This window comes from Molothrus aeneus, chromosome 2 (genome assembly GCF_037042795.1).
Source record: "Molothrus aeneus isolate 106 chromosome 2, BPBGC_Maene_1.0, whole genome shotgun sequence".
Taxonomy (NCBI): Eukaryota; Metazoa; Chordata; class Aves; order Passeriformes; family Icteridae; genus Molothrus; species Molothrus aeneus.
The window spans coordinates 115301743-115319241 of record NC_089647.1 but is presented as its reverse complement, the minus strand read 5'-3'; the positions used below and the strand labels follow the sequence as shown (position 1 = coordinate 115319241).

General features: G+C 44.7%; 1 protein-coding gene across 1 annotated transcript in view; it reads left to right on the top strand.

Moving 5' to 3' along the window:
- Positions 1 to 13178, top strand: part of DOP1B (DOP1 leucine zipper like protein B) — a 64348-nt gene extending 51170 nt beyond the window's left edge. Inside the window, exons 24-37 of the mRNA XM_066545567.1 lie at positions 2670 to 2725; positions 3008 to 3112; positions 3193 to 3259; positions 3930 to 4071; positions 4280 to 4362; positions 4861 to 4970; positions 5620 to 5766; positions 6054 to 6115; positions 6754 to 6882; positions 8174 to 8310; positions 8671 to 8726; positions 9166 to 9303; positions 9726 to 9855; positions 10519 to 13178. Of these exons, the coding sequence (XP_066401664.1) occupies positions 2670 to 2725; positions 3008 to 3112; positions 3193 to 3259; positions 3930 to 4071; positions 4280 to 4362; positions 4861 to 4970; positions 5620 to 5766; positions 6054 to 6115; positions 6754 to 6882; positions 8174 to 8310; positions 8671 to 8726; positions 9166 to 9303; positions 9726 to 9855; positions 10519 to 10776 (1620 nt within the window). The 3' untranslated portion in view covers positions 10777 to 13178. The remainder of the gene's footprint in view (positions 1 to 2669; positions 2726 to 3007; positions 3113 to 3192; positions 3260 to 3929; positions 4072 to 4279; positions 4363 to 4860; positions 4971 to 5619; positions 5767 to 6053; positions 6116 to 6753; positions 6883 to 8173; positions 8311 to 8670; positions 8727 to 9165; positions 9304 to 9725; positions 9856 to 10518) is intronic.
- The last annotated feature ends 4321 nt before the right edge of the window (positions 13179 to 17499 follow it).

Sequence of the window (17499 nt, the reverse complement as noted above, 5' to 3'; positions counted from 1 at the left end):
AAAGATATACTTATATCTCCACAAATTCGAAAGGAAAATAAATTCCAACCAAGAACATAAAACCATATCAAACACAAAAACATGTTAAAACTCTAAAACCAAAAGAGTAAAGCACACAAATGTAAACTACACAAAAACTACAACTAAAAACAAATACCTCTTACTTCACATACAAAAACTACAAACAAAAAATTAAATCTAGTATCATATTTAAATTATTTTCATTTTATTTACCCTCAACAATAGTTTTACCCATTAATCAACCAAAACCCAATATTTAAATAACCTTAACCAATACATCAAACTTAAATACCATATATTTAACTCATTCAAACCCTAAAAACAATTTTAAATTTATTTAACAAATTTACCAATAAATATTTAACCACTACCAAAAACCATTCCTCCATATCATTCACAATTCATTATAAATCCCTCTAACAAATAAAGCATTTAAACCATATTCCTTCCTAAAACATCCTTCAAATACTACAAATTAAAAATCCCTGGTTCCATAAAAATAAATTTTTAGATCAAATTCAACATTTTTATACTTAAAACATAAATATGTAATATAAAATATATTATATAAATACAAAATTAAATATATAAATTAAATAATAATATACAAAAGATATTTAAATATTTAAACTAGAAAAATATATTATATTATATTATGTTATATTATGTTATATTATATTATGTTATATTATATTATGTTATATTATATTATATTATATTATATTATATTATATTATATTATATTATATTATATTATATTATATTATATTATATTATATTATATTATATTATATTATATTATATTATATTATATTATATTATATTATATTCCTTCTATATAAATATAGTTATTTTTTAAATTTATTAAAAATAAATAAATGTACAATATATCAACAAAACCAAAACTTCAAGCAGAAAGATAATTCCATTTTTTCGATGTATTCCAGGCTGGATGAGTTTCAGTGTGTCTGAAGCACTGTTAGAAGGGTTTGCTTTTAAATGTGGGATTGTCCTTTGCTCCTGAAGAAGTTTTGGTGTCCAGATTGTGCCTGATCCACAATAAGTAGATTCTTTGAAATATATCAGGAGATGGTGATGGGACAAGGGGCATGGCCTCCCCTCCCTAACAGGGAACAATTTTTCCCAATATCTGAAACAAAAATAAAAACCTTCCAACCAAAGCAGAGATGATGAAATGGGACAAAAGCCTCTGCTCTGGGATTCTCTGGGGCTGCATTCACTGAGCTGGATAACTCACTGCATCCATGTGCAAGTAAAAGATGTTTAGGACAGGAAATAATTCAAGAAGATTTGAAAAAAAATAAGAAAAAATTTAGAAAAATTTTAGAAAAAACTGTGCCTCCCTTCTTGGGAAAGGGAACTCCTTTCCTTGAGCCACCAGAGCATTTCAGCAGGGAAATCAATCAGTTTTCTCTTCAAGTCACAGACAATCAAAAAGAGAATTTGCAAGTCAAGGGCACTGCAGGCTTTGCTCAGTGGGCAAACACAAACAGATGTGTTGGAGTTGTGGCTGCTGAGAATTTGGGGCTTTCTGTGCTGCCAGGCACTGACCCCAAGAGAACACTGCACTGACCTGAGGGCCTGGAGAAGCTTCCAGAATGGAATGGCAGAACTGGGATTGTGGGGGTGGGGTTTGAATAGCAGTGTGTGATATCACAGGGTGGGAAACTCAGAGTTTAAGGGTTTAGAATACAGGAATAGAGAGAAAGCAAGAGGGAGGGTTTGGGGTGGAGGCTGCTCCTTCTTCTTCTTCTCTTCCTTCTCCTTCTTCTCCACCTTCTTCTTCGTCTCCTTCTCCTTCTCCTTCTCCTTCTTCTTCTCCTTCATCTCCTTCTCCTTTCTCTTCTTCTTCCTCTTCTCCTTCTGCTTCTCCTGCTTCTTCTCCTCCTTCTCCTTCTTCTCCATGGGTTTGGGTGGTTTTGTGTCATTGGATACAAAAGTCCCCATTGCTGACTTGGAGTGATTATTTATTAGGTTAAAAGTGAAAATAATTTAGGTGTCATTTCTAATTAGATAGGTTTATCTAATTAGATAATTATAACACCATTTTATACCTTGTTAGTGCAATACTACAGAACTCACTACTGTGAGACTCTAGCATAAATAAGAAATAATAAACATCTAATCCTAAACACAAAATGCCATCTCAAGTGCCTTCAATCCTGACTCCAACAGAAGTAGAAAAAAGAAGCCAAAAACCAGCATATAATGGTGTTTTGTGTGAGGAATAAAATATTGCTTCATTTTGTTTTGTAAAATTGTATAGAAATATGTAAGATAACAATGTAAGTTGTTATTATTAATATTATTTGGTTATGGGTATGAGGAAATATTAGAGAAAAACAATGTATGTAAAGAAGAAGAAATTGGTAATAATTAGGAATAATTAGATAAGATATATAATTAATAATATGTATGAAATGATATCATTAGAAAGTACTATAATCAAAAATAGCTAAAATGAGATTTTGGGAATAAATCCTTCCCTGGCAGGGTGGGCAGGGGCTGGGATGGAATTCCCAGAGCACCTGGGGCTGCCCCTGCATCCCTGGCAGTGCCCAAGGCCAGCTGGGATTTTCTTCTTCCTTCTGATAACCAATAAGTGTGAGTTTGCTTTTGTTTTTCAGAAATCCTCTCTGGTGGATATCCCAGTGATGCAGTTCAGTTTTGCTTTCATTCAGAGGTAACTCAATCCTTCTGAAAGAGAATTTTCTGTTTGACTCCCACAAGGGAACAGCCTCTGTTGCCATTTTGTGTCCTTTGATCTCCATGTCCCAGAACACTTCTCTGTTGTCCCTTGGTTGTTGACACACACAGAGTGCCAGGGCTGTCACACTGGCACTCAGGAAGGGCAGGACTGATCCTACAGCTTTTAGGCCACCAAGTTCCTCTTATTTGTTGTTTTTTGTTCTTTCCTTAACTCCACCTTCACTCAGGTGTGCTTTGGTTTTATTTTTTTTGGCAGACTCCCTGTCCCAGCCCTGCAGGAGAACTTCCAGCCCTTGTTAGGGCTCCTCAGAGAGTCTGTGCAGCTGAACTTGGCTCCTCCTGGCCACTTCCTTCTCCTCAGGTACTGTGGGACAGAGCAGAGGTTCCACTGAGCTCTTGCACTGTGCCATTCCTAACTGAGGGTGCTCTGCTCTCCCACAGCATCCTGAATGACTTTGTGACAAGGACACCCACCCTGGAAAACAAAAAGGACCAGAAAGACCTGCAGGTACGGAGGCTTCAAATTCACCTTTTCGTTCTAAACCTGGCACTGTTCATGTAAGGACAAGTGGAGCTGACCTGATCTGTGCTTTGGATCTGAATTCCTGTCTTTTGGGAGTGCCTGGATGTGCATCCACACATTTTTGGCTGAGGCCTGGTGAGCAGGGCAGACTCAAACATGAGAGACAAACAGAATTTGTCCCAAATGTTTAAAATCTTTTCCAAGCTGGTTTTTTTCTTTTATTTTTTCTCAGAACTGAGCTGGTAACACCAGTGGGATGTCCTGAGTTCACAACCATGTGTGGATATTGAAATCTCCAAGCTGTCTAGGAAAATTAATGAATCCTTGGAGCTCCCAGCTGGGCTTGGCAATGGGAATCACTCTGAGCTCAGCTGTGTAAAGAAAGGAGCAGAGCAGGATCCTCCTCCTGTTCTGCCTTATTTCACCAGCACAGTTTGAACACTGGGTGGGTTTGGGTTGTGGTTTGAGTTTCATGTGCCAACAGAGAAATTCAAACTCCTCTTCTGCTTCAGAGTCTTGCCAGCAAAGTGACAGAAAATGTGATTTTACAGCCTCTGCCTTGCTTTGGCTGAATTTGGTTTCATTGCAGCTCATCATTTCCCTGGGAATTAATCATACCAATTAAATATCTGATGCCACCTTGGTTATGTTACAGGAGGTGACCCAGAAGATCCTGGAGGCTGTGGGGACCATTGCTGGCTCTTCCCTGGAACAGACCAGTTGGCTGAGCAGGAACTTGGAAGTGAAAGCTCAGCCTCAGATTTTACCAGATGAATTCAACATGGAGGATGTCAATGGTAACTTGACTTTCCCTGACTCCTGCTCCTCCCTGTCCTCTTCTGCAGGCAGTGAAGAGCATGAGGTGTTGATGATGTGTGCTTTACATGATTTCATATTTCATGTACCACCAATTTGCACATAAATGTTCTGTTTGGGCAGAAGATTAGGAAACAGCAGCATTTAAACCTGTCTGAAGGGAAAACTTGATTATTTTGCTCTTTTTAGATACATCAGTGGTACCATCTTCAATGGTTTCTGCCTCTGCTCCTTCAATCTACAGTGTCCAAGCCCTTTCTCTCCTGGCAGAGGTCAGTGGGGCCCTCTCATCTGTGAGGTTTTTAAGCTGAGGACTTTATCACTCTGCACAGCTCCTGAAAGGTGCCTGTGCTCAGCTTGGGCTGGGCTCTTTCTCCAGCAGCACTGACACACCCAGAGCACACAGCCTCGAGCTGCACCAAGGGAAATCCAGGCTGGAGAGCAGGGAAAAGGTTTTTCCAGCAAGGGTGAGAAAGTTCTGGAATGGCTGCCCGGGGAGGTGGTGGAGTGCCCATGCCTGGGTGTGTTTAACAAAGCCTGGATGTGGCACTGGGTGCCAGGGTTCAGTTGAGGGGTTGGGACTGGATGACCTTGAAGGTCTCTCCCAACCCAGTGATTCTGGAATTCTGTGAGGAGGATTTTCCTGACAGATCAAACAGGAGTGCCAGTCTTTTGGGGGCTGTTCCATTGCCCAGATGTCCAGGCTGGTTCAGGCTGGCACCCTTGCAGCAGTGGCAGCTGTGGGTGTGCAGAGCTGTGTCCCTGTGCAGGTGCTGGCCTCCCTGCTGGACGTGGTGTACCGCAGCGACGAGAAGGACAAGGCCGTGCCCCTCATCTCCCGCCTGCTCTACTTCGTGTTCCCCTACCTGAGGAACCACAGGCCAGTCTCTCCCTGCTCCTGCCATCTTCCCTCCCTCATCTTTTTGTTCTCCCTTCTTTCTCCATTCTCTGTTCCCATTCTAATGGGTTTGAGCTGGGTTTGAGCAGTGTTTCCCCCAGGAGCTGAACCTGTGGCTATTTCAGCTCTGGTTGCCCCACCTGGGATTTTGGGTTTTACTCAGATCTCCCCTTTCTGTGCCTGTCAGGGGATGGGGATGGGCAGCAGAGCATGGGCAGGTCCCAGGATCCACCAGGACACAGGAAAACATCATCTCTCCCTATCACCTTCCTAGTTTTCCTCACAAAGGTGGGAGAGATGGATGTTATCCAATGGAGACACAGGGCATGGAGTGCTGGAATGGTTTGGGTTGGAAGGGACCTCAAAGCCCACCCAGTGCCACCCCTGCCATGGCAGGGACACCTCCCAGTGCCCCAGGCTGCTCCAGCCCCAGTGTCCAGCCTGGCCTTGGGCACTGCCAGGGATGCAGGGGCAGCCCCAGCTGCTCTGGGAATTCCATCCCAGCCCTGCCCACCCTGCCAGAGAACAATTCCTTCCTAAAGATCTCATTCAAAGCAACCCTTCTGTGAGCTGGAATCTATTTTTAAATTTTAAAAAAGCCCATATTGATAATTTTTGTCCTCTCCCCCAGTGCCTACAATGTTCCCAGTTTCCGTGCTGGTGCTCAGCTGCTCAGCTCCCTGAGTGGATACGCCTACACCAAGAGAGCCTGGAAAAAAGAAGTGCTGGAATTGTACATGGATCCATCTTTTTTCCAGATGGACACTTCCTGCACTCAGTAAGACATGGAATTGAAGCACTCCTACCTTGTATTCTGAATTTATAAGGAAAGGCTTTAAAGGAGAAGAGTAACCTTGGGAAAAAAATTCCATTTAGTGCTTTCTTATGGAATGGGATAATGTTAAAAATGGGTCTCAGCACTAATTCTGCTCCAGACAAGAGTCTGCACAGAAATCCTGCCTGGAAACTGTTTCCTTGTATGAAAAGTTTGACCCAAATAATTTCTGAGGTGCATCCACACCTCAGCTTTCCCTGGATATCTCATTCCTTCTTTCTCTCTTGCAGCTGGAGATCCATCATTGATCATCTTCTCACACATGAGAAAACCATGTTTAAGGATTTGATGAGTAAGTATCAGCTGCTGATCATTTATTTCTACCTCAATTTGAAATCTGTTTGCATTTGAGCCATTTGGGTGCATTTTTATTACACTGATTTATCCATAAAGTGCTGACTGTGCATAATTGACCATTTTGAGAACTTGATTCCCAGCTAAAGCTGAGTTAAATCTGGACTTTGGTCATGTCTAAAACACACCAGAGGAGGTTTGGCTGTACAGGTGCTTCTGTTGGGTTCCCACATTCACATTTTGCTCCAGTTTTGAGGTGTCCAAGTGTGACCTTTCCCAGGAGGAGACTTTGGCAAACACTGCAGGTGTCTGCCACGAGCAGTGCAGCAAACCTTTCATTGCTGTGCTGTGACCTCTAATCCAGGCTTGAGGAGAGTGTGGAAAAACAAATCCTGGGGGAAAGGGTGGGATGGGACCCCTGAAACTGGCCTCAAGCACCTTTAGTCTCTTTCTCATCCTTTCTAAAAGAATAACTCAACAGTTACAGCACAAGACAAATTTTATTACGCAAGACAAATTCTCGGTTGATGAGCCGGGAGAGTTTTTTTTCCTGGAAGATTTCAGGAGCCAGGGATGACGGCCAGCCCCAAAGGCAGGCAGTTCCTGAGGGGTGGCTGACTGTGCTGTGTGTTGCAGCCATGCAGAGCAGTGCCCTGAAGCTGTACCCCAGCTGTGAGCAGAAGGCCATGCTGCTGAAGCGCCAGGCGTTCGCCGTCTTCAGCGGGGAGATCGACCAGTACCACCTGTACCTGCCCCTGATCCAGGGTGAGCCTCCCTCCCTGCAGCACAAATCCCTGGGGCCACAGAAGGCCCTGGATCCCAGGCAGTGCCCAAAGCCAGGCTGAGATGGGGCTTGGAGCAGCCGGGGGTAGATGAAGGTGTCCCTGCCCTGGATCTGGCTGAACTTTGATGTCCCTCCCAACCCAAACCATTCCATGATAGAAATTCTGTAACAAAATTCTGTAACAAGGTAAAGTCACCTCTTTTCCAACACATGCTTTGGTTTTTTTTTTTTTAATTTTGAACAAAATTTATGAATCTCTGAGTTCCATCAGATAAATGACCTCAGCAAGGAAAGACAGGGATCTTGGTTTCAAGGCCTTTGTGTCACATTCACATTCTCTGAAAAATCCCTTTGCCCAGGATTTTCCTCCTGGGAAGCTGAGAGGCCTCAGAGTAAAAGGAAAACAATTCTGATCTCATTTGCTTCTCCTGTGTTGTGCTCATGTGGAATGTGTTTGGAGATTGTTCACCCACAGGTGATTGTTCATTGCATTCTGCTGGGAGTTGTTTTCACTCTTTGGCCAATCAGGGCCAAGCTGTGTCAGGACTCTGGAGAGAGTCAGGAGTTTTCATTATTATCTTTTTAGCCTTCTGTCTGTGTCCTTTCTGTATTCTTTAGTGTAGTTTAGTGTAGTTTAGTATTCTTTAGTATAATATAATATTATAAAATAATAAATTAGCCTCCTGAGAACATGGAGTCAGATTCATCATTCCTCCCTGCCATGGGGGTCCCTGCAAATACAATACCTTTGCTGTGGAAATGGGATTCTTTCATGGCAATCTTCCAGCCACTTTTGACCTGCTGTTGTTCTCCTTAAATGCCAGTTTTGATCACATTTTGTGCACCATAAACCCACTCAGGCTTTGTCTGAATTACAACTCAGTTAATAAAATGCAAGGAATTCAGCCCAAAACTGATGATCGAGTAAAAAGTGTGTTTTGCCACCTTCCACAAAGGAGTGACAGGACAAGGGAATGGCCTTAAACTGCCAGAGGGCAGGGCTGGATGGGACCTTGGCAATGAGGAATTGTTCCCTGGCAGGGTGGGCAGGGCTGGCATGGAATTCCATCCCTGGATCCCTGGCAGTGCCCAAGGCCAGGCTGGACACTGGGGCTGGAGCAGCCTGGGACAGTGGAAGGTGGCACAAGATGATCTTTAATGTCCCTTCCAACCCAAAGCATTCCATGATTCCACACTTTAATTCCCAGAACAACACAAATTCAGGAAAATGCTGCTTTTATTTTGCTCTTCCCCTTTTTTGTGCTTCTCCAGAACGCCTGACTGAGAACCTCCGCGTGGGCCAGACTTCTCTGGTGGCTGCCCAGATGTTTCTCTTCTTCAGAGTTCTCCTGTTGAGGATTTCCCCTCAACATCTCACCTCATTGTGGCCAATCATGGTCACAGAACTGGTAAGAAATAAGTTTTGAACATTTGAAAAAAAAATAAAATACTTCACTTGAAAAAAACATTTGAAAGAAAATTACATTTGAAGAAACTCAGCCTATGAATTTTCCCAGTTTAGCTTTTTCCTCTTCCCTGCTTGGAAATTTTTCCACAGTTTTACATTAATCTGATAATTTGGGGGAGAAAAGTTAAATTGTCGTTAGGAAATTCCTTTTGGATTAATTTTGGTGTTGTTAATGGAATCTCATGCCTGAATTATTCATTTGTTACATGTCATAAAGGTTCCTTTTTAATGTAAATCATCACTTTTAGTTGGGATTGAGTTGTGTGAACATTTCAGCTTCTCAATAATTATTTCTTTAAAGATCCAGACATTTCTACAGCTGGAGGAAGATTTAACTGAGGAAGAGGAACCAGCAAAGTAAGAGCTGCCATTTGAGAGACTTCCTTAAAATTAATTAATTTAATCAATTCCCTGGGATAGGGAGGAGCCAACAGGACATTTTGCAATTATATTTTTATTTTTCTATTACTGCTAAATCATAATTTAGATTTTCTTTAGCAGCTAAAACAGTGATATGCTTAAAAATATAATTACTAAGTATTACTTGTGTACAAAAATAAATGCTAAGTCAGCAGTTGAATATTTTAACATGATGCCATTTTTTGGCATATTTTAGATTATTTTGCTGTTAGAGAGCAAAAATAAAATAAAAACACTCATACAAGAGCCTCATGCAGAATAAAAATAATTGTCCAAGAGCTCCTTTGTGTAAATGTGGGCATTCCTCTTGTGCTGACTGAAAAACCTTGGGTGGATTGGAGTCTGAATGGGACTTTTTTTTTAAATTGAAACACAGGAGCAACAGCAAAATCAGCAAAGCCAAAGGCTCAGGGGCTGAGATCCAGCCCAAGGAGCTGTGCCTGTACCTGGCAGCCTGCAAATTCCTGGACACTGCACTTTCCTTCCCCCCTGACAGGATGCAGCTCTTCCAAATGTGAGTCCCTCTTCTCCTCCTGTTCCTTTAGCCTTTGAAAGAATTGTGTTTTCCTCAAGATTTCTGTTTGCCTTTCCTCAGCTCCTTTTAGGAGTGCTGATAGTGAATGTATGCTGATAAATGGGATTTGGGAGAAGATTTTGGTTGTGGTGTAGGAGGATTTCACCCTCCTCTTTGGGATCCCTTGACTTGAAAAACTGGGAAAGGAGAAAGGTGGAGATTGTTTTCCATCTGCACACACCTGGGAATGTTTTGGAGCTGGTTGTATTTAAATGTTGGCAAATTAGTAATGTAATAATTCATTAATAGCAGCAGAGAACATTTATGACAGATTTTTGTGGGAACAAGCAGTGCTGCACTAAAGTAGGCATGATCCAAACAAGGATTTCCACCTTTTTAAGGAATCAACCCATTTATTCCAGGTACAAATGGGCCTTTGTGCCAGAGGTGGACACAGAATCATCTCCTGTCACCTCCCAGCTGGTGGAAAATCACCAGGAATGCCAACCACACATCGTGAGGATCATGGATCTACTCAGGATGAAATATGGGGTAAAGAAACTTCTCCTTTTGATTTTTTAATCCATTCATTTATTTTTCCAAACACAAGATTTTAAGTTGCTGAGGGATTTTTAGATATTCCCTGTGAGGAAGAGGAAGAGAAGCTGTGGCTGTCCCTGGATCCCAGGCAGTGCCCAAGGCCAGGATGAAGGTGTCCCTGCCCCTGATCTTTGATGTCCCTCCCAACCCAAACCATTCCATGCTAGCAATTCTGTAAGAAAGCAAAGTCACCTCTTTGCCAACAAATGCTTTGGGGTTTTTTTTAAATTTTGAATAAAATGTATGAATCTCTGAATTCCAACAGATAAATGACCTCAGCAAGGAAAGACAGGAGTCTTGCTTTCAAGGCCTTTGCTCTGGAAATGGGATTATTTCATGGCAATCTTCCAGCCACTCTTGACCTGCTGTTGTTCTCCTTAAATGGCAGTTTTTCAGTTCTTGAAGGGATTTTTAGATATTCCCTGTGAGGAAGAGGAAAAGGCTGCCCAGAGCAGCTGGGGCTGCCTTGAGGCCCCTGCAATGTCCAAGGCCAGGTTGGACACTGGGGCTGGGAGCAGCCTGGGACAGTGGAGGAGCTCATGGATGAGCTGGATGTTCTTCAAATCCTTTCCAACCTTTACCTTTAATAAATCCCAGCTTTTTTTTCCCTTTCAGGACCCAAAGCACCCCGAGGGAGCTGCCAGGAATGCCCAGTTCCCCCTGCTGAGCCTGCACTCCGTGTCCAGCATCACCCAGCTGCTGCCTTTCTTCCAGACCCTGTGCTGGGCATTCACAGCCCCTGGCAGTGACCCCCACAACTCCCACCCCTCTGCAGCTGCCCCCGTGGGTTCCCCTGGCAGCAACAGCAGCAGGGTCCTGCAGCAGCTGGAGGAAAGTGTGGAATTGGATTTCCTGGAAAATATGGAAAGTTGAGCACTGGGACGCTCCTGCTGGATCAACCATAGGGAAAGCTTGGCTGAAATTCCTTTTTTTCCTGCAGATTTCCAGCTACATTTTGGGATTTCTCTTCAATTATTCAGGAGCTGGTGGTAAAAAGCAGGAATCTCCAGTTGCTGTGGTGGGAAGTTTGGTGGGAATTTCTCAGAGTTTCTGTGGTTTATTTGTTTTCCGTGGGAAGGATTAAAGACATTTTGTAAATAGGGGAAGAATATTTTGGACTTGGTGGAAGTAGCAGCTGCCCGGGGACTTCTCCAGGACTTTAAAGTGGTTTTGGAACTGTGTCCTGATCAAAAATAGAAGGAAAATCCAATATTGCATGTCAGTGTACAATCAGTTTGCAGCGAGTCATTTCCTGAGGTGAAAGCCCCTAATTTGACCTAAATTGATCAAATTGTAAAAAAATCCCCCAAATTCCCCACAGATGGATTGTCTGAGTCTCAGCATTGTGCAAGGAGCTGCAGCTTTGCCCTGGCTGTAATTTCAGAGCAGCATCTTCAGGCTTAGCAATTCCTAACAAATCAGAAATGTGCATAAAACACAAACCTCTGCAGGAACATTTTGTAATTAGCATTACTTGAGGAGATTTTGACTTTAATTAATTGATTAAAATATTTAAATTCATATTTTTTAAATGAAAAACTTTTGTTCTTTCAGTGACTCAGGTGGCTGCAGCTTCTGAAATGCAACTAAATGAAGATAATGCTGTAAAAATAGAAATTGCTTAACTAAAATGAAAATAATATTCTTTTTTGTTTGTTTTTGTAAGAACATTTTTTGTACAAAAGAATGTATTTGGCTGTTCCTGGATGGTGAGAGAGGTAGGGGGATCATCCCAGTGCTTTTCCTAAGTTAAAAAGGACATGGGAAAAGATTTGCTTGGGAGTCAAGGATTTCTTTTTCCCAAACTCCCACAACAACAAGAGAGTTTTCTCTTCAGTTTTAGGTACAGATGTATGATATTTTCATCTTGGGTTTATAAACTAAAATAATGAAACATCCTTTACTCTCACACTGGAACACTGTACAAAAATAACAGCACAAGAGGCTTGTGCTAAACTTATTTAAATCCTTTGCATTTTTACAGTGAAGGAAAGTGGTGGACTGAGATGTGGTCATTAAGAATGTGAATTATTTCTATTAATATAACTTATTAATGGTCTGTAATGCTGTTGGAATGAGCACAAGTGAAAAGTTACCCTTTGAAAGCATTACTTGAATGTTGGAGCAGGCCACTTTTAAAATGTTGGTGTTCATTTCCCACCTATCTTCAATATTTTCTATGAATAATCTGAGTATTCAGGATGGTTTGGTACTTTTACTTTCAGTTTCCTGCTGGTTGCATTCCATACTTGGATATTTCCCTTAAAATGCTGATAAAGAAGAGCAGGGTTAGATGGGATAGGTTAGGTGGGAAGGAATTCCTGGCTGGGAGGGTGGGCAGGGCTGGGATGGAATTCCCAGAGCAGCTGGGGCTGCCCCTGGATCCCTGGCAGTGCCCAAGGCCAGGTTGGACACTGGGGACATTGGAGCAGCCTGGGACAGTGGGAGGTGTCCCTGCCATGGCAGGGGTGGCACTGGGTGGGCTCTGAGGTCCCTCCAACCCAAACCATTCCAGGATTCTGTTATTCCATGATTCTGTCAAATGCTGTTAAAATCTAAGAGAACTTTTTGCCATTAAACTGCTTTCAGTGGCATCAGACATTTAAGGGATTTGCAGAATCCTCCCACTTCAGAAGAAAAAGTTCTTTAACATTTGGTATCCAAGCAGATCTTTGATAATTATAAATAAGATGTGAAAAAGGAGGAAAGGGCTTTAACTAAAAGTCCTGCTTGAGTGCTGGAGGAGCACAGTTCCCCAGGCCCAAAGGGGAATATTTGATTCCTTCATTCCATAACTTTATTACTGTTCCATGTGGGACTAACTGTGGTTGTTTTCTCCTACTGATAAATCCACTGAGGAGCCCCAGCAGGGCTCTCCTGCTCCGAGCTGCTCCTACCAAAGCAGAACAGCCTCACTGGCCATGAATCTGGAAATGTTTGTGCCTGGAACTCCAGACATCCTCTCCTGTTCCAGGGCAGGAAATGCTTTTGCTTTGCTGTGATTTTGCTTTTCAGTCTAACCAAGCTCAGCTTTGTCTTTGGGACACTTCAGCTCCAACACAGCAGAGCCACAGTGCTCAAAGGGGGACCTGGAAATATTCCAAAGGATTTCATTGTCCTGAAAGAAAAAATCAGGAGGTGCAACCAAGGTAAAACTGCTGAAGAGCAGCAGGACTTGAAGTGTAGAGCATTAAGTGATGGTTGTGTATCCCATAGCATACATGAATGTAATTCTTCTATGAATATTAAATGTTATTTTGCAATGCCTTTTCAAATGCAGTTCTTATTTTTCAACCTGCCTTCACTGCTCGCTCACCATTTTTAATTTTTATCTGACTCTGGAAAAGCTCCCAAATTCAATCACAGAAAAGATCTCCGAGATCATCAGGTCCCAGCTGTGCCCCATGGGCACCTTGTCCCCAGCCCAGAGCACTCAGTGCCACCTGCAGGGGACACCTGCAGGGCTGGGCACTGCAAAGCTCCCTGGGCAGCCCCTGCCAAGGCCTGAGCTCCCTTTCCATGGGCAAATTGCTGCTGAAAATCCCATCCCAGGGGCTGAGCTGTGGATCCCAGCAGTGGGACCCTGCTGGGCCCTGCCTTGGGAGAGGCTGGGCTGCTCCTCTCTTCCCCTCTCACCCCCCTGCTGCATCCCTGGCCTTTACAGCCCTGGAATTGTCACCCTGAGATCCCTGTCCCAGCCTGGACGGGCTCTGGGGAGCTGCTGCAGGGATCATGGATTGACCCTGCATGGAGGGAGAGACTGCCCAGATCAGGAGCTGCTGCACAACTCCAGCCTGAACATTTTCACACATCCAAGGGAATGCCCTGGAAGAAAACTCTTCTGTACCATGAGCTTCAGCAGCTCAGGCTGGAGGAGTGTGGATTCAATGACTGTGTGTGGTAGTTTTACTTTGAAATTGGGTGGAAATACTGATTTTGTGTAGTGGTTTTGGGTTGCTAATTTGAGATTTTTTGGTTAATGTATTAATTAGCGTGGTGGGTTCAGTGTTGGTTAATTATTAGTGTACTCACTAGAATATATTTACTTATTTTTTGCTGTGATATAGGATTTGGAGAAAGGTAAAACAAGTTTAAAATTTTAAAAGGGTATAAAGAAAAATTTATTAACAGCAACTAAAAGAAAGAGTAATAAGAATAAAATCTTTTGGATACTTTTCTTTTTCTTATAACTTTTTTACTGACAATGTAGAGAAAAAGAACCTAAAATTTCAGTCAGTTTACTACTTCTAAAGTAATCTTTTTTTAGTTTACTTTGGGAGAGAAGTCCCTCTTGGTAATGTTATAGAGACTTCTCTACAAGAAAACAGTTTTCTTGTGGTTCTCTTTATGAATAGCAGCCCAGGGAAATTTGTAATTGTGAAATCCTTCTCATTTTTTATAAGTTTTCCTAAAGTTGTGTTTGTGGGCTATGCTAACTTATGGGGCAGTGTTTTAAAGATGAGTTGTTTAAAGGTAAAGGTTCTCATTACCTATTTCTGAAATCATCTTCTTGGGGCTACAGCATCTTTATCACTCTAATTTCTCTGTTTAAAGTTCTCACAGGATCACAGTTATTTTAAAATTGTTAAAACATGTTACTTTAACATGTTTACTTGAACATGTTACTTTGCTATCTTTATTTTAGTGTGGAGGCTAGTTTATTTTGATTTATTTTTTTATTTAGCTTATTTTAGTGTGAGGCTACACTGAGGGAAAGCTGCTCCCATTTCACCCTTCCCTGCACCCAGGGCCTCCCCTGGAACGTTGTGTGAGGGATGGAAGTGGATGTGCCAGACACTGAGAGCTGTGGAGCCATCCAAGGATTGCTGGGAGGAACAACAGGATGTGGCTGTGGCCATGAGGAGCTGGGACAGCAATTTCGGGACAAATGTCCTTGTTCTGGCACAGGGATGAGGGCAGGGAGTGCCAGACAAAATTCCCAGATGTTTCTCCAGGGTCATCCTGCTCTGCTCCAGGAGAGGATCAAAGAAGAGAATCCCAGAATCACCAAGGCTGGAAAAGACCTTTAGGCTCTGTCAAGATCCAGTTATTAAAGTATTAAAAATGCCTCTGCCTGAATTAAGGTGCAAATGAGGCCATATGACAATAGTATGAGTTGTATCTGATGGTAAATATGAGACAGAAAACAAAGAGAACAGAGGGGAACAGAAAGAGAATGAGAGGGACAGAATAAAGAAAATATCACCACTCCACAGATGCCAGTGATGTTCTGGTGATCCTCTGCAGTGCTCTTGGTGGTGATGGTCCCACACAAGCACAGAGTCCCAAGGGTTAATGTAGCTCAGGCCAGGGGGAATGCCCAGAGCTGTCTCTTGCAGCAGACTCCGGAGCTGTAGCATCCCGTGCACTCCTGAGGTGCAAGGTTTCAGGAATGACTCAGGGGGCACTCAGGGATGGATTCTGACACCCCTGAGGTGTCCCTCATGCCAGTGTCCCATGGATGTGCCCCTGGGCTGTGCCCTGTGGTGTTCAGTGCCTCTGGACTTGGGGTGAACCTCTGAGGTGACACCCAAACCTGCTCCCCTCCTCGTTCCAGGGGGGCTGTGGAGAGCTGCCCACCGTGGGCCCCACACCCCAAACCCTGCCAGGGAAGGATCTCTATCTCTGCTGGGTTTGGCCCTTGTTTCCCCTCTCCCTCAGTCCTGGTTGTTTGCCCCTAGGCTGGCAGGATTGAACAATAGTGTATCTAGGGGTTCAACTTACAGTCCAAAGTCCCAGCCAGGTGGAGGCTTCTGTGGTTACACAGTTTTTGTTTTAATGGGCAAAACTCTTTCATACCAATGCTCTGGGCATGAATCATTTCAGTCCCTGAAGGCTCCTCACACCCAGCCATGACCCCAGCACCACCACCATGTTCACCATGAAACCCCAGCCTCAAGTGCCACATCCACAAGACTTTTGAACATTTCCAGGGATGGGGACCCCACCACAACCCTGAGTGCCCTGTTCCAATGTTTGACCACCCTTTCCAGGAAGAAATGTTTCCAAATATCCACCCTGAGCCTGCCCTGGCCCAGCCTGAGGCCGTTCCCTCTGCTCCTGTCCCTGTTCCCTGGGAGCAGAGCCCGACCCCCCCGGCTGTGCCCTCCTGGCAGGGACTTGTGCAGAGCCACAAGGGCCCCTGAGCCTCCTTTGCTCCAGCCTCAGCCCCTGCCCAGCTCCCTCAGGGATTCTGCAGCCCCTGCCCAGCTCCCTCAGGGATTCTGCAGCCCCTGCCCAGCTCCCTCAGGGATTCTGCAGCCCCTGCCCAGCTCCCTCAGGGATTCTCCAGCCCCTGCCCAGCTCCGTTCCCTGCCCTGGACACGCTCCAGCCCCTCCAGGGCTCTCCTGCAGGAGCAGAACTGGACCCAGCCCTGGAGGGGCTCTCAGAGCCAGCACAGAGGGACAATCCTATTGTGGTTATGGTCCCTTGAATGGGGAATAATTGGTATTGACTCTGTGATTGCAAAAGGCTGGTCAATTGTTTCATTAAGCTATATTATATTATTCGACAATATTATACTATCTCACTAAGAAGTTTGTAACCCTTACTGACAGTCTGATACAGCTCTGACCTAACTGGCCAATCCCTCTGAACACCATCCAGTGTCTAATTAAGAAATCACTCTTTGGTAAATAATCTCCATAACACATTCTACATGTACACAACAACAGGTGCAGCAAATGGAGATAAGAATTGTTTCTCATTCTCTTCTCTGAACTTTCTCACAGCTTCTCACAGCTTCCCAGGAAAATCCTGAGAGAACTGTGTCTCTATCTGTTCAGAGGATCTGTGATTCCCCACACAATCCCTGCCCTGCTCCTGCTGCACACACAATTCCTCATCCAGCCCAGCTGCCAGGGGCCTCTTGTCCCCCTGCGCACCCCTGGGCTCGTGTCCAGCCCCTGTCACCAGCACCCCCAGGGCCTTTTCCACTGGGGCACAGTTGGGACTTTCCCACAGCGCTCCTGCCCTCCAGGCACTCTGAGTGTTCCTGTCTGGCTCCCCAGAGCAGTTTCTACTTCCGCCCTTCTGCTGATTTCAGGCGTCGAGGGCAGGGAACTGAGCTGGGAAGGGGCTGGAGCCCCAGGAGGGGCTGAGGGAGCTGGGCAGGGGCTGAGGCTGGAGCAAAGGAGGCTCAGGGGCCCTTGTGGCTCTGCACAAGTCCCTGCCAGGAGGGCACAGCCGGGGGGGTCGGGCTCTGCTCCCAGGGAACAGGGACAGGAGCAGAGGGAACGGCCTCAGGCTGGGCCAGGGCAGGCTCAGGGTGGATAGTGGGATTTTTTTTCCTGGAAATGGTGCTCAGGCCTAGGCAGGGGCTGCCCAGGGGGGTTTGGAGCGTCCATCCCTGCAGGTGACACTGAGTGCTATGGGCTGGGGCCAAGGCGGCGATCGGGCACAGCTGTCCGGGATGACGCCCAAGCCCTATCCCAACCCCACCGCCCCCTCACTCCGCCCCGCCGCCATCCCCTCACAGCGCCCTCAGCCCCAGCCCCGCCCACAGTGGAAGGGGGCGCGGCCTCCCCACAAGCCCCGCCCCGCGTGCGCGCGCCCGGCGCCGGAAGCGCGAAAGGCCGCGGGGAGGCGGAAGCGCG